This window comes from Antechinus flavipes, chromosome 5 (genome assembly GCF_016432865.1).
Source record: "Antechinus flavipes isolate AdamAnt ecotype Samford, QLD, Australia chromosome 5, AdamAnt_v2, whole genome shotgun sequence".
NCBI lineage: Eukaryota > Metazoa > Chordata > Mammalia > Dasyuromorphia > Dasyuridae > Antechinus > Antechinus flavipes.
In genome coordinates this window covers 37195134-37220198 of record NC_067402.1, presented here as the reverse complement: position 1 = coordinate 37220198, position 25065 = coordinate 37195134, and the positions used below count along the sequence as shown (strand labels likewise).

Sequence of the window (25065 nt, the reverse complement as noted above, 5' to 3'; positions counted from 1 at the left end):
CCAACTCAAACTCCAGTACTTCCCTAAGGCCTCTAGAATCAAATATAAAGTCTTCTGGCATTGAAAGCTCTTCTTGCCTTTCCAGTTCCATTAATTCCAACTCTCGCCCACATACGCAGAGGCCCATCTTAACCAGTTACTTGCTCCTCACACAAGGGCACTCCAGCTTCAGACTCTACATCCATCTTCTTCATTTCCTAACTTCCTTCAAGACTCAATGAAAATCTTGGTCCCCAGTTTCTCACACTGCTAGTTCCTTCCCTCCAAAATGACTTCCATGGTACTGCCTAGATCTTGCATGCCCATAGTTGTGTATATCTTGTCACCCACTAAATGATGAGCTTCTTGAGGGTAGGGATTGTGTTGCTTTCCTTCCTTTCTCTAGCATCCAGTCCAGCATCCATTTGTTTGTTGACTGATAAGATTATAAATTCTAATATTAATATCTAATTTTATCTTCATATTTATATCTAATAAATTATTCTAACAGTACCATAGAAAATCCTGTTAATTAGAAGCTCATAAAGCCATTCTATCTTACCAAGACTTTTCTGGGTAGCATCAATTAATCTACTTCAATTTTGAAAAGATGATTCTCACTTGGAGAATAATTAAACTTACTAACAAAAAATAAGAACAGTCCAAACTAAATTCCCTATGCTCTTCCCATAGAACGTTACCCCAGCAATAGCTTAATGAGAAAAAAAAAAGTATTTCCATCCGAAAGAACAAATCCCTTTGAGAACTTGGGTTTCTATGCAACGATGTCTGGCTTAGTACATGTAGAATCTGCATTTAAATGCTATTACTTCAAGTGCTAGGTAACTAGCTAGTAATGTTTATTTATTCTATTACTAATTATTTCATTGTATTGCTAATTAATACATTAATTAGTAGCATCAGTATTTACAGGGTACAATTTGAAATTTAGAATTTTTTTTATCATCTATCAATTGTGACCCCAACATTTACAACCTTTCACTCAGCCCTGGCATGAGAGGAACATTTGTTAGCTATAATGGATTTTTATTGTAAGGTTAGGGAAACATCTACCATTGATATAGGTAATGGTGATTGCCTACAGCAGTGATGTCAGACTTAAAAAGAATCTGTGGCTTACAAATTCCATGAGGTCTTCCAACAAGACAGAAGTGAACTGTCTTGTGTATTTTAACGTTTACCTATTTATGAATAAGTGCATAAAAGATGACTACATCCCAACTTTTTGTAATTATCAACAATCCACTTTTTTTCATCCAGGACTTAGGTGGGCCAAATTAAATGCGAATAAACAAAGCCAGATTATGCCTGAGCTAGAAATCTTGAACACTTTAAGATGACAATGACAACAGTTTGGGTCCTCTCCTCCGTCCGGACAAAGATGTCACTATCCAAGCAACGATATAAATGACCAACCTTCTAGCGACCACCTCTCCAAATGTGAAGAGATCTGACATCAGTCCTGGACCAACAGTCCAAGTGTTTGGGGCCTGGTGGGACTCAGAAGCACTCAGATTCTTCAACAAGTCAGGGTCACTTCTTTAGCAATACACAGCAGGAAGTTAGTGGAAGTAGAGTGAAATGCAAATTTTGTGCTTTTTCAGGGGAGGAAATGATAAAACCACTGGAAAAACATGATTTGGAGTGAAGGGGACCAGGCTTTAAATCCAGGCTTAGCTCACTTACTCCCTTGGTGGCCTTGAGGGAGGCCCCTCCCTGAGCTCCTCTGGATCTCTTTTTCTCATCTGAAATGAGGTTAGCCTAAACGACCACTCAGGACATTTCTCGCTAGCTCCAAATTCTATGAACCTATGGGATTCATGCAGTTTCAGAGACCCATCTGGAAGGATAAATGATAAAAAACAAAATTACTGTTCAAAGATCCTGCTGAAGAAAGATGGGACATGTCAGTTATTCTCTTGATTCGCTACAGATGGACAGGTCAGTTGCTCTCACAGCCACGCACTCTGGCCAATGACCCTCCCATTGGTTAATCAAAATTCAGCAAAGATACTCATTGAGTCGTTCTGTGCGAGTCATCTCCGATGAAAGGGCCTCATTATAATGTGGAAATGACACTGAATTCTCAAAGGCTGTGCCAGTGAAATGCAAGTGAATCCTTCACACAGCCTCCAGGATAAACTCTAAGTCTTTCATTCAAGAATCAAATAAAAAAAAAAAAGAATCAAATCGGCTAACTTCAGGTTACTTAACCAAAAGTTAGCCATATTTTTGAATACAGCAGTTTACCATATTTAGAAAAGGACAGGATTCTGCATCAGTAGGGAAACAGAATACCCATAGAGATGGAAGCACATATTCATGAAATAATTTTAGCAGTCAATAGTTGATTGCTTGCCAGTTACAGGTTTGGGGATTATTCCATGTTCTTTTGTCCAATTCTTTCCTGTTACATTTTGATCCTTTTATGGCTAAATAACTTTATCCAATAGTGGGATAGGGGAAGAATAGTCAGTCTACCTCTAATCAGTCTTCTCTAATTTCTCCTTCCCTCCAGTAATCACTTTTCCTGCTTTAACCTCACCTAGAATTTTGCTTGACAACATGAACACGCTTCTCAAATAAATATATAATGTAGTTCTGTTTATCTCATCATCTTCTTTATTAATACTATCAAATCCACAAAGGCTGGAACTGTGTCTTGCCTAAACTCTACATTCTCTCAGTACAGCATACTGTCACAATGCAAGTCCTTAATTAAAAGTTTGTTGAGTGAGCATGGCTAGAGCTCTGGAGTATGAGGTTAAACATGCATGCATTTAAATGATCCATACTGCTCCCAGTAGGTTTCAATGTGACTATTTCCCTATTGCAGTTGTAAATTCCCATTTTGGAAGTCAGTCTACATATTTATGTGCATTTCCTAATTTCTCCTGGACAATATTTTTACAGGTAATTTAAAAAATACTGATTTACAATGACTTGGGAGGGATGTTATTAATATATGAACATGGCTGATGAAAGAAAAAACCTATCACCTTAATAACTGAGAATGAGCACAGGCAATCTCATTTCAATCTCAACCACAATAGGGAAATAATATCTGTGAAATAAAAGACAAAGATTTCAGGTTTACTAACACGTCTCAAGTCCACCTATAACAAAGGAGAAAATGATTAGTCCTGTGGGTGGGTAGGTAGAAATCGTTTCCCTCAAGACTGGTATCTAATGAAACATAATGATTTCCAGCTAAATTAATGAACTGAAACAAAGCATCATAGCCCCTGATCATTTGGCATTAAAACACCAAGTTAGGCAGCAGCTGGTGTCAAAGCTTAGGAGCTCTCTAATGACAAACCCAAAGACACTTTACCCTCAGTAATCCCCAAGGACAAATATTTAGGCTTTAATATTTATAATTTAGTCTGAATGATTAAGCTGGCATCCTCCCACGCCTTACAAGAATCCAGAATGCTATTTAAATGTGGGGGGAACTGTAAAATTGACTAATTTAAGATTGACTAAATAAGTACTTTTTAAGATTTATTTTTGCTGTAAGTTAAAAATACTCAGCAGAGAGTCAGAAAATCTGCATCAAATTTCCAATTTTGAATCTCCTTTGCACCCAAAGTTGAATATCTATTCCAAGTATACTTGCCACATTACTCAGTTCTGAGAATGAATGGAAGTATTCAGAAGGTGAATCACCCATTATTTCTCCAACTTGCCTATTCATACAGGCCTGGAAATCTAGAAAATAAATGGTAGAAATAAAGAGGAGGAAAAAGACACAAGAAAGAAAAGAAGCTCAAAGCGGCTGTGAGAACAAGTTGGAAGGTATACATGGAACAACCTCTCTCCTGGGCAAGAAAAAATCCTTTATTTATATCTAAATTAATGAGTTTTGGTTTTGTTTTTAAAACAGATTGTACGATTTAAAGAAAGTCCACATGAAAAGTTACAGAAAATTATAAAAAATAACAATTAAAATAAAGAGTAAAAAATTATTCAGGCTGAAATTCCTGAGGCAATTCTCAGACTTTAAGAAATTAGGAGACTGGGTGATGAAAGGTATTATGATTTGAAAAGAGAAGGGTGCAAAGAGTGCATTAATACAATTCATTATAAACTTGGGCCTGCCACTGGTTTACATGTTTTCAGCTGTGGCTCAGCATAACAATTGTGTTGCTATAGAAAGGGGAGGGAAGGTATTAGATTGTCCTAACTGTGGACGCCTAGATGTGTGAAGGTTTTGCTTGACCCCAAAGATTCACATCTCCAAAGAAAATGCAAGCATATACACTTACTATGAAAAGCAAACATTTACTTCAAATCGCAGTATAGGCTTTTCAATCACAAAAAGAAAGAAAAGAAAACAGTGATCCGACAGTGGTCACGTCCTGTGCAAAAACCCCCATAGGATACCAAAAATGGCAGCAAAGAGAACTGGAGCTGTGTACATCACAAAATAAAGGAAATAAATAGAGTAGCTGAAGTCTGGCACTCACTCCTGTGACTCCATGTCTAAACCAAAGAGAATGTCTTTTAAAGAGTTAACTTTATTCGTGTATTAGTAACAAAGCCCCACCACCATAAAGTAATACAATATTTAAAAATAAAAAAAGAACTAAAATATTTATATCTAAGATGGACAGTTTGTATCTATACAGTCAGACCTCTTAAGGTGGTTCAGGTTTTGCCTTTTCTTTCCTCATCCTCTTTTGTTTTAAATTAACCTCCCACATAACTTCATAAAGTTCCAATCTCAGAAGCCAATTTTATCAAGGAAAATAAGATCCAAGTTGCATAATTCATTGGCGACTCCCAGCAGCAGGCAGGGTGGGGGAAGTCTCAAGCCTCGCCGTCTCTAATGTCATTGTTCACATGTAGACATCCTTAACAAGTCCGCAGAGCCCCCCAGGCAAAGTTGCCTCTCCAGCACACCCCCAAGCTGCAGCTCCCTCTCGCTCACAGATAAAGAATGCAATATGCATCACACGTCAAGGAACGAGGAGGAGGAAGAGGAGGACGTGGAAGGGCCGTGCTTTGGGCTCCTTTCCTTACTCCTCTCCACCTTCTTGATGACTTCGGACACTATGCACACCGAGGAAGTGAGACCCAGCAGGAACAGCAGGTCTGCAAGAGAGAAGAAGCCCCCATTAGTTCCGGCACATCTTGTATGGCACCTGCTGACAAACCCCAATGGGCCTTCCTGGACTACCTGCCAGCTGGCAGAGCACTCTCTCACCCATGAACCTGAGAGAGAGAAGCCCAGGAGACGCCCAGGACGCAGGTGAGCTCAGAGCCATGCGAGGTGATAAGGCATTTGCTCAACAGCTGAATGAATAGGGTCCTTCCCTTAAGGATGAGACAGGAAGCTGAGTCTCAGAGGAGGCTGGTTCAGAGTGCCCAGGAAATGGAAGGCCAGCCATGGCTTCATTTCCCATCAAAGAGGGCTCTGGAGGTTCCAGCCTTTCCCCTGACCTGGGCCTGGCTCCCTTCTCTGGGACGCTTTCTACCTTTACAGCAGAGCAGGGACCATTTTCCTTTTCCTCTCCAACTCCGCAGAAAGTGCCTGGCACATAGCAGGCTGTAATGTATGCTGTACTCTACCAGACTGGAGGGCACCAGAGCTCAGGGCTGCCCAAGTTAGAAGGTGGTAGTTCCAATTCTGGCTCTGACACTAACAAGCTAGATTACCTACAACTTACTAGCACCTCGGTCTTCTCATTTTTAAAATGGAAAGAACAATGCTTGAAGGGGTCACAGTAGATAGAACACCGGCCCTAAAGTCAGGAAGACCTGAATTTAAATCCGGCCTCAGACATTTAACACTTCCTAGCTGGATGACCCTGGGCAAATCAGTTGACTCCAAATGCCTCACAAAAAAATAGAATATTTGTATTATGAAGCAGGGTGTACAAAGTACTTCTCAAACTTCAGAGTGCTATGGAAATGTAAGCTATTAACAACTATCCAGGTCTGCTGATGATTCATCTAGGAATCTCTTCCACTTGACTGCAAAGTCATCTCAAGTGACCAGAGTTCCAGTGGAAAGCAAAGGAACTCCTAGAGGAGGTGCTTCCAGAAATTTTATTGAAAAAGATCTAGAGAGCCCAGTGGGATGCTGGCATCTATTTTCTATAAAGAGTAATACTGCTATTAATTAATTAGTTAATTAACTGGTTACTTTTTTTTTTTTTCTGCTGAGGCAATTGGGGTCAAGTGACTTGCCCAGGGTCACACAGCTAGGAAGTGTTAAGTGTCTGAGAGCAAATTTGAACTCAGGTCCTCCTGACTTCAGGGCTGGTGCTCTATCCACTGCACCACCTAGCTGCTCCAATACTGTTATTCTTAAAATAATATGGCTTTAAAACAACAAGCACACTTAGAGTCCACTTTTCCTCTTAAAGTGGCAGTTAGTTTATTAAACAAATACTAAGGGTGAAGATGGTTAAAGGAAATCTGAAATAGGAAAAGCTTTTGTGGCAGCAGAATTTGTTCATATGATCTACATTCCAATGAAGCCTTTCTATAAGAACTGTATTTTAGAGTTACCAAGAAATCACAAAGAAAATGTACAATTTTATATCCTATTTTAGTATCTAGGGAAGTAACCCTAAGAAGTGAAGATACTATTATCTCAAAATCCATCATATTTATATAGTGAATTTGAAATGAAAGATACTCTATATTTATAACATAGCAATGCTGACTCCTTAAGTAGAGAACAAGTCATGGAAATAATGAATCATTTCCATTAAGCTTTCATTTTAATCTTTGCTTCTAACTGTTGGAAGGAAGCAGGTATAAGTTCCACAAGATCACCTTGTACATTTTAAGAGAAAGCTGCCCACTGTGAGTTCTGATTTGTCTTACTCATACTCTGACAACATGTGACTGTTCGAGGCCTAAGTGTGATACAGGGTCCACTTCCCCTCTGCCTAGCCAAAGAGAAGAATAAGGACATATCCTTTCCAACTGAGACAGCCTTGAAGACTTCAGAGACCAATCATCGGTGACAGAAGTATTCTCCACACTTTACACAGTTAATTTTTTTTTTCCTTACCTAGTATGCTGAGGCTTTCAGTCTGAAAAACTTTCTGAAGTGGGGGAAAATAAATAACGAGCAATTGCCCCATGATGGATCCAAGTACGGCATAGCAAAACATTTTATTACTGCAGAGTCCGGTTTCAAATACAGACTTGGTCTGAAAAAAAGAACAACAGAGTTATAAGATTTCTATTTTTATATTGTTGATTTGCAAGTTAAATTCCCAAGTTTAATCATAAAGATGCAGGCAAGACTAACCAATATCAATGGTTGCTTGTTTCTCTTCCCCCTCTACCCTTTAATGAACCAATGATACTAAAACAAAAAAAAACAATGATTCTTCAAAAATAAACTGTATTTCTGAACACTTACAGGGGAACTACAACTGAAGATTTCATTAAATGAGATACTATTAATAAAAAATTTGTAATAATTAACAGGGTGGAAAGGTAAGCAATAGTCCGACTATGAAAAATGGCTTGCCTAGAAAATGTAATCAAAGAAGCCTGGTAATTTATTACTCTGACACAGAGAACTGTAATTGTAGGATCCTTACATATTTAATGACATTATCACAAATGATTTATGCACTTTGTAAAAACCTGACTCTTTATTAATGCACATTTCTTTAACTACTACTAGGTAACCTCTTTGCCTTAACTCCTCTTATAGCTTATGTTCTTGACAAATAGCATTAAAATGTTTCCTAATTCTATCTTTTAAATAATTCTTAATATTCTGCTTTAGTCAAAATTAAAAAAATAACAACGTGCTTAGAAATTAATACAGTGGGGGTACTATGGGGATAAATCCATTAGAACCCTTAGAAATTTTGTTTCAAACTTAACATATATTCCAACATTTTGTCCTTAACAAAAGTTTCACTATCATCATACCTCATTCTACAAAAACATTTTAAAAGAAAGGAGAAAGTAATTTTAAGTTTCACTGGAGATGGACATAAAAATTTTCAATTTCTTTTTTCATGTATTGCTTTTGCAAAATTTAAAATTAAAAACTCCCAGAAGATGGATCATATTTGTAAGATTATACATAAGACTGAGTTTGTAAAATGAATTTGAAGTCTAATATTTAACTCTGTAACTCTGTGTTTGTACACAGTGATGACATTATGAACTAGGAATAATGTAGCCAGCCATTAGGCTAAAGGAAAACAAAATATGGCAAGGCCCATTTGGAGCTCAGGTCCTACATTTTCTTGGTCTTTGGCCCAAAGGAGATACCTGTTGCAACATAAAGACAATGTACTACTCTAATCTGCACTACTAATTACTTAATATAGAAAATCCTGTTAAATGGAAGCTTATAAAGTCCTTCTATCTTATCAAGACTTTTCTAGATGGCATCTATTAAAACTTTCCATTCTGAAAGAGTGATTCTCACCTGGGGAAAATTGAAAATTGCTAGGAGGAAAACAAAAACAGTTCAAACTAAACCCCCTATGCTCTTCCCATAGAACATTACCCCAGCAACAATTTAATGAGGAAAAAAAATGTATTTCCACACCAAAAAACAAATTCTTCAGTGGATTTGGGTTTTTACGCAACTATATTTGGCTTAGTACATGTAGTATCTGCACCATTTACATGCTACTATTATAAGTGCTAGCTAACTAGAATTTATCTAGCACTTTACAATTTGTAAAGCACTTTGCAAATCTCTCATTTTATCCTCAAGACAACCCAGGAAGGCAGATAGTATTATTATTATCATCCCCATTTTACAGATGGGAAAACTAAGGCAGAAGTAAAGAGATTTGCCCAACATCACAGAGCTAGTGTCTCAGACCAGATTTGAACTCAAGTCTTCTTGACACTAGATTCAGTGTTCTAGCCACTGGGACACCTAAAAAGTATGGCTGACATTCACAGGGCAAAGATACAGACTCTGTCTTCCTTTTTTCTGTACTGCTAAAGGTCTACACTGATTTCATTTACTCTTCCCAGTCCCCTTTGTAGCCAATGATCAGAATTTGCAGGATGTCTACTTGGGACTGGGAGGGATCTAGGTCCCAACTCTGGCCTCAGTAGTAGCATCTCCCACTGAGCCAGTGCCCTGGGCAGGAAGTCAATGGCGTACCTGTGATCTGGAACTGAGAGCATTGAACATGTCAAAAAACACAAAGCAAGTGAAAGTCATCGTTGTATCTCGAGGCGTTATCACATTGTCCCTTAGCTGCCGAGAGAAAAAAGGGAGAAGGCATCCTTAGTGACTGCCCTGAATGCCTAAACCTGGCACGTGCCTTAAAGATGAGCGTTCCCTTTATCTTCTCACTAAACAACTGTATTCTAAGGCACAAAAGGTTAAAAATAAATCAAATTTCTCCTAAACGACTTAAATAAATCATCTTGTGAACACACGCACAACCTCATTTTAGGAAAGAACTGAGACTGCTCACAGAGTGGATATTTTCAAAGATTTTTGGTGTTCTGATTGGGTTTTTAGTGAATAGGAAGCCACCATTTTAAAAACCCTCCACAGAACCCTATATAAGGTCCTGTCCTATCTGTGACACTGGAAAGGAAAAGAAAAAGAGAAACCTTAAGGTGTTATCAAAAACTAAGTACTCCCATATGCTACCTGCCCTGCCCACCCTGAAGCAGAGAGAAAACGGGGGCCATCATGTTCTTACTCAAACTATTAAAGGCGAACATCTTTTACTTTACGTCTTTACTTGCCCTTCTAATGATTGTTTTAGTAGTATTAAGACTAATCTGAGTTTAACACCTGAGGATGGGAATTCATACCTCCCTCCAGAAGACAAACAAAGTTCCACACACAATGATTATTGACGAAACCAGTATTTTAACAATCAGGTTTTTGGTCAAGATGCTGTCCTTCCAGTTTCTTGGAGGCTGACGAATCACATCTTTATCCACTGGCTCTACTCCAAGGCTTTAAAACAAAGAGAAAATCCAATAGTTTCAAATGTTTGAGGTCCATATTTGTGATTTCTCCTCAGGGCCCTAGAATGTTGCATATACTATTATCAATGAATTTGAGCAAAGGAAGAAAATCTTAGATCATGAAAAATAACCTCATTTTTACAGATGAGGAAACTGGATCGTAAAGAAATTAAATGACTTGCTCAGTTGCATTGTCAGACTTCACTGGATTCTTTCCACTGTGTATTATTAGTATTAATAAAATTTTATTTTCTAAGGTGTAACTCTTTTGCATATATGCATTTCTATAACACTCCCTGAGGAAATTACCTCAATATTAATCAAATCGGTGAAAAATCAAACAAACAGACCAAAATCTTTCATGCTCGAGATTATTTCTCAAATGCTGCTTGCAATAAATATTTAACCCATCACTGAAGGCTTGGTCTTGTCATGTAGAAGATCTGACTAATGACAAATACTACTATGGAATAAGAGTTCTATTTCTCCTATTGGAAAGAGCTGTCTCCTCCTTTTACTACAAAGAACACAAAGAATATTCTACTAATCACTCAGCAAAAGTCAGCTGCTGAGTGGGACTCAGCACAGATCTTAATGATGAATTTTATTAAGACATCATCTAAATATACTCATTCCCAGATAATGAAAAACAGCTTTTTAACATGGTTTACATTATGGAAAAATAATGTGACATATAAAAGTAGTTCATGTCCTAGAGCTTTTCCATATCCCATTTGAAACAGCCCATTACCTCTGAGCTGGAGGCCCATCCATGATAATATTGATCCACAAAATCTGCATGGCATTGAGAGGATTGGGAAAGTTCATTAATGTAGCCAATGAGATTAAAGTTAATGCAGCAATGCTCCTACAGAAAAAAAGCCATTAAGTGAATTGTAAGCATAGCAAATTGGTGCTGATTATACAAGACTAATTTCTTAATAATTGGGCTGTTATTCAGTTGAAAAGACAAAATTAATATACAAATAATCATAAGCTCAAAGATAAAGACATAGTAGGTACTTGAGGAACAAATAACTCAAAAGTGAACATGGAACACTGTATTTCTTAATGCAGCTTTTGATCACACTTTAGATTAAGATTTACATGCAACACATACAAAAAATCTGTTTTGGTTCCAAACAGGAATTGGCAGGTTTCTTGAGCACTTTAAAAATTAGTGATGCTCTATAGTATTATATTATACACTATTTCAGGATCATCAACAATTGGACTAATTAAAAAAAAAAAAACAAGCACTTATTGGAAGAAAAGATGCTATGAGAAACTGTTAAAACTTTGATGGGTTTTAATTATTTATTCTAAACAGAAAAGTACAAAAATGCTACTATTGGATTTGTGGACATTCCTAATTGTATTGGGACTTACTGATGATGCTATTTTTGTTTTGGACTACACAAATTAATTCTCTTACTTTAATATTATTCTACTTTCCTGTGAGTTCAGATGTAGACATGACACTCAGAAACAGAAAACAGCTATTCCCAGGTATTCTGCATTAACTTAAAAAAATCAATTAAGAGGAAAAAAATGGCACCAACTTACGTGCTCAACTGGAATCTAACAAAATTTTTAATGTTGTTGTAAATCCCTTTGCCTTCTTCGATTGCAGACCTAAAACACAAGAAACAATATACCATAACATTTTTATCATATCAGGTGAATTCAAACTTAACCCAATTTTAAGGAATCACATTTTGGGAGAAGATCACAGAAACAAAGTGGTCTTGGTATTGTTAAAACAAAAATAAAAAATAAAAGGGATCAATAAACTGCTACTTTAAAAAAACCCACCAAAACTAAACCCCACACTGGAAAATTTACTTTGAAAACAAATGAATTTCGAGACAGCTCGATGATGCAGTGGATAGAATACCAACCCTGGAGTCAGGAGGATCTGAATTGAAATCTGGCATCAGACACTTAACACTTACTAGCTGTGTGACCCTGGGCACAAGTGCCTCAAGACCCCAAGTGCCTCAACATCCCCCCCCCAAAAAAAAACCCCCACAAATAAATTGTCATTATTTAGAAAATGAAAGAATTTCCAACAGACCAAATACTTAATCAGTGTGCCATTAAAATCCATCTTTTAAAGAAGCTCCTAAGTTAGTTCATGATCACAAACATTTATTAAACTTTGTGCAAGATACCAAAATAAATTTGTCCAAGTAAAGGCATAAAGTAGACATCCAAAAAGAGAGAGGGCTAAACAGACAGGTGGAGCCAGTCATATCATGGGAGAGATAAGTGAAAGCAAGCCTGTATGATTCCCTAGTACCCTCCAAATGCCTGGAGAAGTACAGGAGGGCCCCCCATCTCACTGGGCAAACCCCTGTGGAAGGCAGGCAGGAGGGCTGGACAAACTTAGCACAAGGTAAGAACATGGGGGTGAGGCTGTAATCACTGGAAGATCTGTAAACCAATAAGGTCACAGGCCCCTAGAATTACCCAAAAAGACAGGTCTGTGCTAAGGGTGAGGGAGGGCACCTACAAAGCCCTGAAGCCTAAGTGCTGATTGCACCATTCAACTGCTCATTCAATATTAAACACTGAGCTAGAAGCCTCTGCGGTGTGCTAAGTACAAAATTAAGGTAAAAGACAACTTCTGCTCTCACTAAGCTGAGCACTTCAGAGGTGACCAATCACATTCATTCCATAAGTCTTATTAAACACCTACTTTTGTGCCAGCATGGGGGATGTCAGAGAGGGATCAGCCAGAGAGAATGTCAGGGGCCAGGAGGAGCATCTGGCTCTTGGAACAGTTGGGAGGTGGGGGTCATGGACTGAAAAGTCATGGAAGGGAGGCCGAGGAAGAGACCTGAAAGTTGGGAGGGGCAGGTCACAAAGGACTCCGAATGCCAAAAGAACTCTCTGTGTTTGCTCCTGGGGGTGATAGGGAGCCCCTGGAAATCTCTGAGTAGGGAGGTGACTAGGCTTGAGAAAAGTGCATTAGTAACTGAATGAAGGCCAGGCTGGAGTGAAGAGACAGGCCACCGGCTTCTCCCAGCAGCTGCTGCACCCAGCACCCCAGGGAGGCAGCACCGGGGACATGCTGTGGACCTTGGCACAGTCTGGGTATGGAGGAGAAGAGGGAGAGCCGGGGCATGGTATGTTCCGTACAGTAACAGAGAAGGTAAGGGCCAAAGGCAAGGAGTTCTGATCTGGACAGAGGGGTTACCCAGCTGGAGGTCGGCATCTTGGAGCTAGCAAGTAATTCCCTGGGTGGTGGCAAGATCACCAAGTGAACTAGTATAGAAACAGAAGTGAGGAGGCTCCGGACAGAGGCCTGCCGATACTCCAGGTGAGTGGGAGGGACCTGGATGAAGATCCAGCAGAGCATGAGAACCAAAAACCCAGAGAAGAGCATCCAAGAAAAGATGCTGACAGAGTCAAAGGGCTGCACAAGGAGAACAAAAACTGAGAAAAGGCCATTGGAACTAGAGATGCACAGGGACTGGAGAAAGTTTATAAGACTTGTCCTGCCTGCCCCAAAAGGTCATGCATAATGTGAGATCCTAGGAATAAAAATTCTCTGTAAAGAGTAAACTGCTATATAAATATATGGTATTGTTAACAGTACACTATTGCGATTCTTTTTTTTTTTTTTCTTCATGACACAATGTCTCTTAGTAAGTTTATTTCCAGCCCTTCTCTCACACATATATACAAAACCCTGGAAGGTAGGTAATGCAAAAATTATTATTTCACTTTCAGATTAGAAAATCAAAAGAAGTAACAGAACCTTCTATAGGAGGTTCTGCTTTTAGAAAAGGAAACCTGCAGCCATGTTCTAAGTGGAATCAATCAAACAGGCCTAATTACACACTCATCGCTAAACATGTTTGTTCTAAGATAATATGTTCAGAGGTCAAAGGGGGGGAGGGGGAGAGACACAAGGGAAAGCCATTTGAGAAAATGAAGAATATCCCGATGCTCTCTTCAGGATTAGGAAAATATTCAGTTTCAAAAAAGTTTGATCCAAAGCCCTTGTGAGGTTAACTAAGGTCACAACAGTATATAGCTAAGGACTTTGCAAACACATACATACTAAATATTTACAACTCATGATGAACTAAAATGAATTGATATTCAAGGAACAAAATAGTCAACATTTGCATCTAAAACAGAAGCTTTATTTTCTATTCCAGTAGTCTACCTAAGCTCGTTTAGATGATTAATAATATTTAAATAATTCATATAGTTTTCTCATGGAATTCCTTGGTTGATGGGGAGAATATTTCATTTCAAATCACTTCTATGAAAACAAAACTTACATTATTGTTTGAAAATCGTCATCCACCAGGATCATGTCAGCTGCTTCCTTACAAACGTCGGTTCCCGTCTGTCCCATTGCTACTCCAATGTCTGCGGCCTTCAAAGCCACAGCATCATTGACTCCATCTCCAGTCATAGCCACAACGGATCCATTGCTCTGGAGGGACTAGAGGAAAAATAAAACTGATAGTAAAAATGCTGACAGGTCATCAATCCATTTCCAATTCTTTTTTCCACAATTAAAATTATACAACATTATACCATGTTTAATATCAAACCAAGAAATTTCTAACTCTTATTTACAAAATGATCTGAACCAGACCATTTCTCCTTTCCTTCCAAAATATGCCTCACATAAAACTCAAGACTAGACTGCACCAAGTAAAGTTTCAATGTAGAGCTTTTGTAATCAGTTCTCTAACATGGAAATCTCCAACTTCCTCTTTTGCTTTCTGTGAAATTCAACTCTTATCCATCCTGCCTCATTTCATATAAGACTTCTGATAATGCTAACTGTGGCTCCATAATTTTTGGGTCCATGAACCTATATTAAATAGCATATATAATAAAAGCAATTATTAAAATGTTTCTCTGTGTTAATAAGTGTGATTGTTAGAAAGTACCTTGTAATGCATATTTGAACAATTTTTATGCCAAAAATAACAAAGTCTAAAGGTACTTTGGGAAAACAGACACACTGAGATACTAGTTTAGCATTGCTGGAGTTGCAAACTGGTGCAGCTCTTCTGAAAAACATTCAGAACTATGTGAAGAAAATGATCAAATTAGAATACATTTTATCCAGTTACACCACTTCTCGGTTTATATCCTAAAGAATTCAAAGAGAAAAAAGGATCTCTATGGAGGTTTTTTATGGTTACAAAAAATGAGAAACGACAGGGCTGACTAGAAATTGGGGAATGAATACACAATTACTAGTTACAAATAAAATGGAATATTACAGTCAGGTAGTGCAATGGATGGAACACTGGATGGAGTCAGCAAGACCTGAGTTCAAGTGTGATACTTCCTGGCCATGTGACCCTGGCCAAGTTAATCTGTTTTGTTTCCCTTATCCCATCTGTAAAATGGAGATAATAACAGTTGTTGTGAGGAGCAAATGAAACATCTAGCACAAAGTAGGAATATTAAAACGAAAAATTTCAGAGGAAAATGGAAGACCTTTCTGAAATGACAGAAAAGAACAGAACTGGATGAATAATTTATACAATGAAAGCAGCAAAGAGAAAGAGAAGTGAAAGACTTGAGAAATCTGATCAATACAATTATAACACAAATCCAAAACCTGACATGGATACAAGTACACACACACACACACACACACACACACACACACACACACACACACGTACACGTACACATGTACACACACATACACGATTCTATTTTTCTTGCTTTCTTATTGAGGTGTTGAAGATGGGAGAAAGAGAATGTGAACATGAAAATAAAGACAGAATTTCTTTTATACACCCCACCCACTTCCCACCCCGGCTCACCAGACAAGTTCTAGGCTCTGCTGGTGCACAAAGAGGGCAGAGAGCTCACCCTGTGTCACAAAGCTAGACCGTGTGGTGGAATCTGGACCCAAATCGGAGGCCATGTCCAGCTTTATGCCCCTACAATTCCCTGCTGCCTTCTAACACTCAGTGTTGGTACAGAGTATTGCACACAGACAGTATGCATCTTGGCGTCAGCCAACTAGCAGAGACCATGATGCCAAATGTTCAAGCACCTTTTACTTTTCTATTCATTCAGTTACCAGGCAACTATTTAAATTGAGATTAAAAACAACAGGTAAAAACAACCAGTGCTTATTAAAAGCTAGAAGGTGCAGCCTGCAGTGAGGAAGATGTGAGTTCAAATCTGACCTCAGACCCTTACTAGTTGTGTGACCCTGGACAGGTCACCGCCTCACTCAGGTTTTTCCTCATCTGTCAAATGGGGATAATAACCGCACCTAAATGAGATGTTTGTAAAGCTCTTCACATTAAGTGCTGTATAAATATTAGCTATTATCAAAAGCTTCCTACTTTTAGACTTTTGTTGTAACACATTTTCCTTTTTACTGTTGAGTTAAAATTGACTACATTTCAAAATTATCACCCTTAAAAGTAGTTTTCATCTAAATCTTCCATTTTCCTTTGTCTGTTAACTCTGTACTCCAATTTTATGGTTTAATATCATTTATTTCTCATCCCTACATCACACTTTACCAAGCCTTCATGTAACTGGCATTGATTCAAAGTAGTATTACTATTCTTTTTTAAAAACCAACAAACAGAAAACTCTGATTTTCCTTTCTTTCATGAGTTGCCCTAGCCCCATGGATCTGAACCTCTTTGATCCTAGCTGGACAGATCTGTGCCGGGCCAGGTATGCCCAGGGTTTTTCTACTGGGGCTGGCCAGCCCCAAACCTTCAAGGGCCCAGAGTCACACCAACCCCCAAGAATGCTGGGGAGGAGATGTATTCTTGGAATGCAAATGCTGTGCTGATAGTGACATGATTCAGAGCATCTCAGTCTCAGGCTCCAACCTCAGAGGCAGGCCCCTGGGGCCACCACTCATGCTCTCTTTGGATCGGCTACGTGTATCCTCTTCCTAATCCACTATTATTTCCAAGCCACAGAGGCAGCACATAGATATAAACTTCAAGACTTACCAAGTTAACGAGAGCTTTAGTATAAAGCAAGAAATGCAGTTATGAGCAGGGGTCAACTGTCTGCTCCAGGGACCTACCTTAATGATTTTCAACTTGTGTCTTGGACTGGCTCTGTAAAAAACTGCAACCTAAAGAGAAAGCAAAATGGGGGAGGTCTCAGTTTCATGGAATATCCAAGAGACAGATACATAACTCATCCCTTCTTATTACTCACTAGACTCACTTTACAAAGTTAGGATGTTAAAAGGTATGCCATGTATGGTCTGCCTTTCTATGATACCTCTAAAACTTGTGACAACAGAAACTTCACCTAGAACCACAGAATGTAAACATCCTAAATAAGAGGCCATTATCTGGGCTGTTCCTTTATTTTTAAGATACATAATAATTTATATAATTTTACATTGTATAGACATAATGAACCTCTCTTTAAGCTGTCAAAAGACTTTAAAAAAAAAAAAAAGATGACAAATTTTCTTGTTTCCCCCACTATGTTCCTCATTACCTTGAATGTGCCCGGCTCAAATGTTCAATTTCCTTCCTTCTATCACTAGTGGAGCTAAAATAAAGACTTGGTGGCTACTGTAGTCTTTCCTTGTAACATGAAATCTTTACTGCTTCTCTTTTATTCAAGCTTAACTAAGTTTCTTTCTAATTCATTTCATTTTACTGCCCACATCTAGACCCCAAATCTTTTCCAAAAACAATTCTAATGACAGTCTACTGCCAACAACAAATAATGCAAAATACATACCACAGAATCAAAGATAAGTATGATAATTTTTATAAAACAGATTTCTGAATTTTTAAGAAAGAAAAACAAGGAAAACACTATTTAGTTCATCCTCACAGAAATTCAAAAAATACCATCTACTAAATAGGCTGTTTGAATAAAGGAATAATATACACTGATGAAATCGAGTACTTTCAACAATCTTTAAAATTCAGGTTATACACATGTGAGATGCTTTCACAGAGATGAATATGGAAAGGACTTTAGCACCTACTTGGTACAACTCCCTCATTTCTCATATGGTTGGGAGTGGTGAGCTGGTATCCCTCTCTATACACATTAATCAAATTTTGTTGAATATTACATTAACTTTATTTTTTAAATGCCTTTAAACCTATATCAAATTGCTGGCCTTCTCAATGGGAGGAGGGGAAGTAGAAAGGAAAAGAATTTGGAAATCAAAATTTTAAAACAAATGTTAAAAATGGTTTTCACATTTAATTGAGGAAAAATAAAATATTCAATTTTAAAACATGTTATGGAAAGAGAGGAAACAAGAAGGGAAGAAAAAGAAGAGGCGGGAATGAGAGGTAAGAGACTTGGGGAAGAGAGAGAGATGAAAGCAAGAAGCCCTACCAACTAGAATATTAGATCCTTCTGCACTGTGGGCATTAATATTAAATAATCATAATCTATTAATGAAAGGCATGGTGTCAATAGGCCTTGACATGAGAAAAATCTGTGTATCACTTCTCAATGGGGCTGGCCAGCACTAGTGAATGGCGTTTCCTTACTTAGGAGTTCCTTATATCAATAACATCACAGATCTGGTCTCTAAATCACAAGTTAATAGCAGAACTAAGAATACTTCTGCCATGTCTAGCAGATACTGCTAAATTATGGGAAAACAAAGAAGCTCAGCTCTTCCCTGCTCCAGAGGAAGGAGCCAGAGCAGCGAGACAGGAACTTCACAGAGGGAGGCACCAGCAGCCGGACCTTTGGAAGAGCTTCCCGGAGATCTGGGGGAACCAGCAATCACACTTGGGACAGAAAGTTCAGTCACAATAAGTGGGCAGAAGTCAGGGTGAGATAATACAGCTGCCCAACAATCTTGGAGAGGGGGTCACCTCTGCCAAGAAAGCACCGGGCGCTCACAGCCAGCGCTGACCTTTCTCAGACCATGTACTTGGAGAAGAAGGACAAACATGGGCCCTCAAGAAGACAAGCGATAGGTACAGAAAGAATTCAGCAGATGGCTGAAATCAAAGCCAACTGTTAAGGTCGCAGGGCATCTCGCCTTCTCCTGGATTCTGCTTGGGCCTGTGCTATTTAACATCCTGGATAAATAAAGCCAGAGCCAGACAGCTCCACACATGGAGGTGACAGGGGCAAGGGGCCGGCCCAGTAGGGCACAGGCTGGTGCCCTGGAGTGAATCCAAGAAGGTGCAATGACAAGTCTTCTACTTGATGTCAAAGCGACATACGGGGAGCCGTGGTTAGACAGTACTTGTTCCGAAAGAGGTCTGGGGCTTGTAGGGGGCTGCCGGCCCTGAGCCAGCAGGAAGGGGTGCCCCCAAGCGGAGAGGCTTTTCCAGCAGCTGTCCCACGGAGGCCTCTTCCCAGGAGGCCCAGATGTGAGCACCACAGTCTAGAAAGAACACCCATCAGTGGGAGAGGATGCGAGCGCCCATCACGTAATTCTGAAATGAAGGACCTAGGAACGCAGCACGTCTAACTGGAGATGAAGTCTGTTTGGTCCCAGAGAGCAAGCTCAGCAACAGGTCAAAGCTGCCAAGACAAGTTTAGGCTTCCTGTCAGGTGGTTGGTGTTTGTCCGTCATTCTCCAAGAGGACCATGACATCAGGGAGATGATGCCGTGACATGCAGGTGAGGGAGGGCTGGGCCAGGTCACCAGCCTCACTTTTCCCTCGGAGCCATTGGAGTCCAGAGGGCCCTGAGGCAGTGGGAGACCTGACATTTTTCAATGAGGCAATGCCCATTCAGCAACTAAGAGAATGGCCTTTTTAGCCCAGGCAGAAACAAAAAACCAATCTGGAAAGACCTGGAGAGCTAGAAAAGTTGTCCGACAATCCAAGCTGTCCCTGGCAGAGGTGGGACGGCCACTTGCCAGGTGGGTCAGAGCGGGCATTCCTTGGGGGATGGCTAGCCAGAATGGCCTCTGAGGCCCCCTCCATCTCTCAGATTCTATGACTGTGAATCAGCTTTCTCCATAAAGTATCAGGCTTTTGACTCCATTCTCTCTAGAGTCCCTTTTTTTCCCCAAGAAGCATCCTGAGTCACCCAATGATGGGATTAATACATATTCCCAGAGCAGCAGGAAATGGCTGGGAGACTTCCACATCTCTTCTGATTAGAGGAGACCTTACCATTTTTGAGGCTTTTTGGTTCATTCAAAACAGAAGCTCTTGTTTTCAAGAATCCACATACAAAGGAGTGAATACAAGTAGGAAAATGTGAACATAAAAGCAAGTCTTTTCACATCATTTGAAAATAGTGTGGCCTAATGGCAAAAAAACAAAAACAAAAAAAATACCTCTTTCACAAAGGTTATCATATTCTTTCAATTTTTTCATTTGGATTATTAATCCAAAGATTTTGCAATCTACATTCTTATAGGATAATCCTACTTCCAGATATTTGGGAAATAATATCAGAGTAAAACAGAAAGAAATGACATGCTGACTTCACAAATAATAAGGCTAATTTTCCAATTGATAAATGGTCAAAGGATATGAACAGACAATTTTCAGATGATGAAATTGAAACTATTACCACTCATATGAAAGAGTGTTTCAAATCATTACTGATCAGAAAAATGCAAATTAAGACAACTCTGAGATACCACTACACACCTGTCAGATTGGCTAAGATGACAGGGAAAAAATAATGATGAATGTTGGAGGGGATGTGGGAAAACTGGGACACTGATGCATTGTTGGTGGAGTTGTGAGCGAATCCAACCATTCTGGAGGGCAATCTGGAATTATGCCCAAAAAGTTATCAAACTGTGCATACCCTTTGATCCAGCAGTGTTTCTACTGGGCTTATACCCCAAAGAAATACTAAAGAAGGGAAAGGAGCCTGTATGTGCCAAAATGTTTGTGGCAGCCCTATTTGTAGTGGCTAGAAACTGGAAATTGAATGGATGCCCATCAATTGGAGAATGGCTGGGTAAATTGTGGTATATGAATATTATGGAATATTATTGTTCTGTAAGAAATGACCAGCAGGATGAATACAGAGAGGTTTGGAGAGACTTACATGAACTGATGCTGAGTGAAATGAGCAGAACCAGGAGATCATTATACACTTCGACAACGATATTGTATGAGGATGTATTCTGATGGAAGTGGATTTCTTTGACAAAGAGACCTGAGTTTCAATTGATCAATGATGGACAGAAGCAGCTACACCCAAAGAAAGAACACTGGGAAACGAATGTGAACTATCTGCATTTTTGTTTTTCTTCCCGGGTTATTTATACCTTCTGAATCCAATTCTCCCTGTGCAACAAGAGAACTGTTCGGTTCTACAAACATATATTGTATCTAGGATATACTGCAACATATCTAACATATATAGGACTGCTTGCCATCTAGGGAAGGGGGTGGAGGGAGGGAGGGGAAAAATCGGAACAGAAATGAGTGCAAGGTATAATGTTGTAAAAAAATTACCCTGGCATGGATTCTGACGATATAAAGTTATTATTAAATAAAATAGAATAGAATATTTAAAAAAAACAAATAATAAGTCTAAATATAGTTTTATCATTTGTCTTAAAACCATCTCTAGAGGCTAATAGCATTATGATTTTGAAGATCAATTTTAAATGACACTAAAAAGATTTATGGAGGCTGCTAGGAAATACAAAGCTCAAAAAACTTCTACCTTTTCTCTTTAAAGTGAGTCAGTGTGATTCCCTTAGTCCACATGGGAAAATCTTTGTGAGGGGAAAGTTTTTTTAAAAGGTTAATCCACAAAACTACTGAAATTGAATCATCTCAAGGGACATTCTTAAAAGCAACAGAAGAAAGAAAATCTTGTAAGCATTTTTTGACTCCGTCAGGATGGACTGACAGCACAAAGATGAATAAAAGGCAAAGACAAAGTCCTAGTAAAAAAAGAAAATATTCTACAGCAGAATTCACAGTAATGACTTAGGAAGAGAAAGAAAAGCAACAGAAGGAGGTAGCATTAGCTTATATATAGACTATCTATTTACAGAACATACTAGAACAGAATGATTTTATGCCACTGAGCTTTTGACAGTTTTGTTTTTGGGTTTTTTTTTTGTGTGTGTGTGTGTTTTTTTTTTTCCTGGAGAAAGAGAGTGATTTAAAAAAAAATAGGTAAAGGGAGTAAATCTTTTCAAAATACAATTAGGGGGCTATCTAAATAATTTTCAGGTTTTAGCAATTAATTCTTCATTTTCTCTCCCATATTGTACCTTTAAGGTGATTTTTAACATTTTACTTATCTTTATTGAGGACCAAATTATGAATAGGATAAGGAAAATAATGATAAAGTACCAAAATCTGCCAAATTTTAACATCATTTAGCTGTCATCTGTAAGACAAAAGGTTTGGTAGAAAGAATCTGAATTCAAGAATAATACTTTAACTGTAGATTTCAGTTATCCTTGTTAACATATTTTATTCCATAACTTCCTAGGAATTTAAGTTTCCTTGAGGCAGTAAATTCTAAAAGTGAAAAAAAAAAATTAAGCTGCCTCATAATAAGGGAAACAAAGGGGTGGAGGCTGGTCTTTTAAATGCAGAAACAACCTAAAATAATTCACACTTTTTCCATCTGAGTATTTGGAATATAATTAAAATCAATAAAAAGAATTTTTTAAATAAAAGAAAAAAGAAAACCTTCAGAACAAAATTTTTCTTTATCCCGTTGCCTAAATTTCCTAAGGAAAAGTACCTCTGCATCCAAACAAGTGATTACAGTTAGAGGGAAAAAAATCAAAGATAAACAAATGCTCAAAAAACGTTCTGGGCAGGTGATCCTCATTTTGCTGCAAGACAAAAATCTAATCTGACCAAATAGAAATTGGGGATGGCAAGAGAAGCAGCAAGAAACAAAAGGGGTCTCAAGGTTAGTGATAAGGACTAGAGAGAGAAGAGAGCAGTGGAGTTCTTGGGTTAAAGAAGTAATAGATGGGGGAGAAATGCATGGAAAAGCTATGGTCTATTATAGGGCGTCCTAAAATTCTTAGTGCAGGTTTTTTTGTTTTGTTTTTTGGTTTGTTTGTTTTTTTCTCCCAGAGTTTAAAACTGTGCTAAAGTCTTATAAGGACATTCTTTGAAGATAGATAACTGAAAACAGAGAGCAGGGCTGAGCACTGGGATCAGGTTAATCGTCTAAGGAGTGAGGAAGGCTGACAGATGAATGTCAGATGAGGATCTATTTCAAAGATAGCATTCCTGTCCTTTCCCGGAAGGTCACAAAACTCTGCAGGATGCCATAGACAGAAAATTAAAATCTGTTGATTTAGACTCCAAGGTTATATCAGCCAGGCCCTCAGGTCCCCCTCTAGCTTTATTGTCTTGCTATTTTATCTTACCCAAACCCCATTCCTTTTTCCTTCATTTCCTTCATTCCCACCCAAGACATCTACAGTTACTTTAATTCCAACTCCAGATGATAAACAAAGCTAAAGAGCAAAAATAAGATTTCAAAGTCCTAATTAAAGCAAATAATTTTGTCACAAGGCATGTGATGGATAGAAATTTTACAACTACAAACACTCTTAGGGGCCTTTTGAGATAAAAATACTAATTAATTTAGAGTTATTAAGCCACAAAATCCATTCTGAAGGATTTCAAGTCTACTTCTTAAAGGAATTTCAAATGTATTGTTTATTTTAGTCATTTACAGGAAGTTTTTCCCCTGAAATATTTCATTTTCCCTTATAAGCAATTTAAATTTGTGATATACCCTTTATACTTCGTTAAAATTTTGTTGCTTATAACTATACGTATCTGTAATTTGTCATGAAAAAATAATCTTTAATTGTTTGTCTTGGTTTTTCAATGGGTAGGAAGGAGCAAAGGAAGAAGGAAATAATTTGGAACTGAAAATAGAATTGTAACAAAAACGCAATATGAAATGCAGTTGCTTTTTAAACATACCTTTGGTGCTATTTGTGAAAGCTGTGGCACATCCATTGTATCAATTTCTTCTCCCGAAACCGACTGAGAATTTTTGGAATACAACCCCAAGCGACTGGCTGCAGAAAAAATGAGGTTTGGGGAGGGAGGGGGGTAAAGAAGGTAAGAGAGAAATCAAACAGCTGATCACCACCAATCTTAACAGATTCCCATTTGTCAGTCAGGGGCTCTTCCTGCCCCAAAACTTGCCATGCCATCCATCTTAGCTCCTCCCCCAGGGAACCTGTCAACTCAGAAGGCCGAGTTCTCATCCCAGCTAAGATTTTAGGATGGACTCTACATTCAGGAATCCGATTAGTTGCGAAGGGGCAAGTAATCCAAATAAGCAGTGGTAACAGAAAGCCAGTTTTAATAAAGTGAAAATGAGCTATAATTGAGACACATAAGCATTATGAACTGATTAACTTAGGATAACTATATGCAAATGCATAAAAGTTTTGAGCCAGTTCCCTCACTTTAATGAAATAAACATATGCCTCATATCTTTTAGATACAATTTGTTTGTTCAACTTCCCTTCAGAGGCAGGTAAAATAAACTGAGCCTGATTCTTCTCCCTAATTTAGGGCTCTATAGAACCCAACACCATGTAAATACTGAGTAGCACAGTGCCCGAGGCTGCCCGGGCACGAGCCAATGAGCCAATCTCCTCTCCATTCTGCATGTGTGGAAATAAGGCTCAGGCAACTGAAGGGACTGACAGCTAATAAACAAAAGCAAAGCCTCAAGCCTGGGTCTTCTAATTATTTCCGGGCTCCTGAGAAACAACAACTGGCTCTCCTGGTAATGGCATATAAGCTACAATGGACTTTCCGTACCAATGGCGATCGCAGTCTCCTGAGAGTCTCCCGTGACCATCTTTATGGACACTCCCGAGGCAATGAGCGTAGTCACGGCTTCTTTCACACCCGTTCTAGGAGGATCAATGATCCCCACCAGGCCCAGAAACGTCAGCTGTCCCAAGTCTGGACCAGAAGCCAAGGCAAGAACTTTGAAAGAAAGAACAAAATTCAAAGAAAAGAAATATGATTTCAAAGAAACTTGTTCAAATGTCACTATTAGAGTAGGAAGGATGCTACAGAGAATGACAACGGATCAAGTAAAAATTTCCCATAATCACTTTGACTAATTTGAAACATTGCCATGCCATCCATCCTAGCTCCTCCCCAGGGAGTTCCCACCTGTCAACTCAGAAGGCCGAGTTCTCATCCC

The 25065-nt window shown here is 38.7% G+C and overlaps 1 protein-coding gene across 2 annotated transcripts in view; it reads right to left on the bottom strand.

Annotated features, from left to right (window-relative positions):
• Window positions 1-3819: 3819 nt before the first annotated feature.
• Window positions 3820-25065, bottom strand: part of ATP2C1 (ATPase secretory pathway Ca2+ transporting 1) — a 145572-nt gene continuing 124326 nt past the window's right edge. For both annotated transcript variants that reach the window (XM_051962717.1, XM_051962718.1), the window contains 10 exons: window positions 24672-24842; window positions 23817-23914; window positions 17000-17050; window positions 14241-14407; window positions 11509-11577; window positions 10694-10810; window positions 9784-9931; window positions 9116-9211; window positions 7031-7172; window positions 3820-5097 (listed from right to left, as the gene is read on the bottom strand). In XM_051962717.1, coding sequence (XP_051818677.1) covers window positions 4955-5097; window positions 7031-7172; window positions 9116-9211; window positions 9784-9931; window positions 10694-10810; window positions 11509-11577; window positions 14241-14407; window positions 17000-17050; window positions 23817-23914; window positions 24672-24842 — 1202 coding nt within the window. In that variant the 3' untranslated portion in view covers window positions 3820-4954. The remainder of the gene's footprint in view (window positions 5098-7030; window positions 7173-9115; window positions 9212-9783; window positions 9932-10693; window positions 10811-11508; window positions 11578-14240; window positions 14408-16999; window positions 17051-23816; window positions 23915-24671; window positions 24843-25065) is intronic.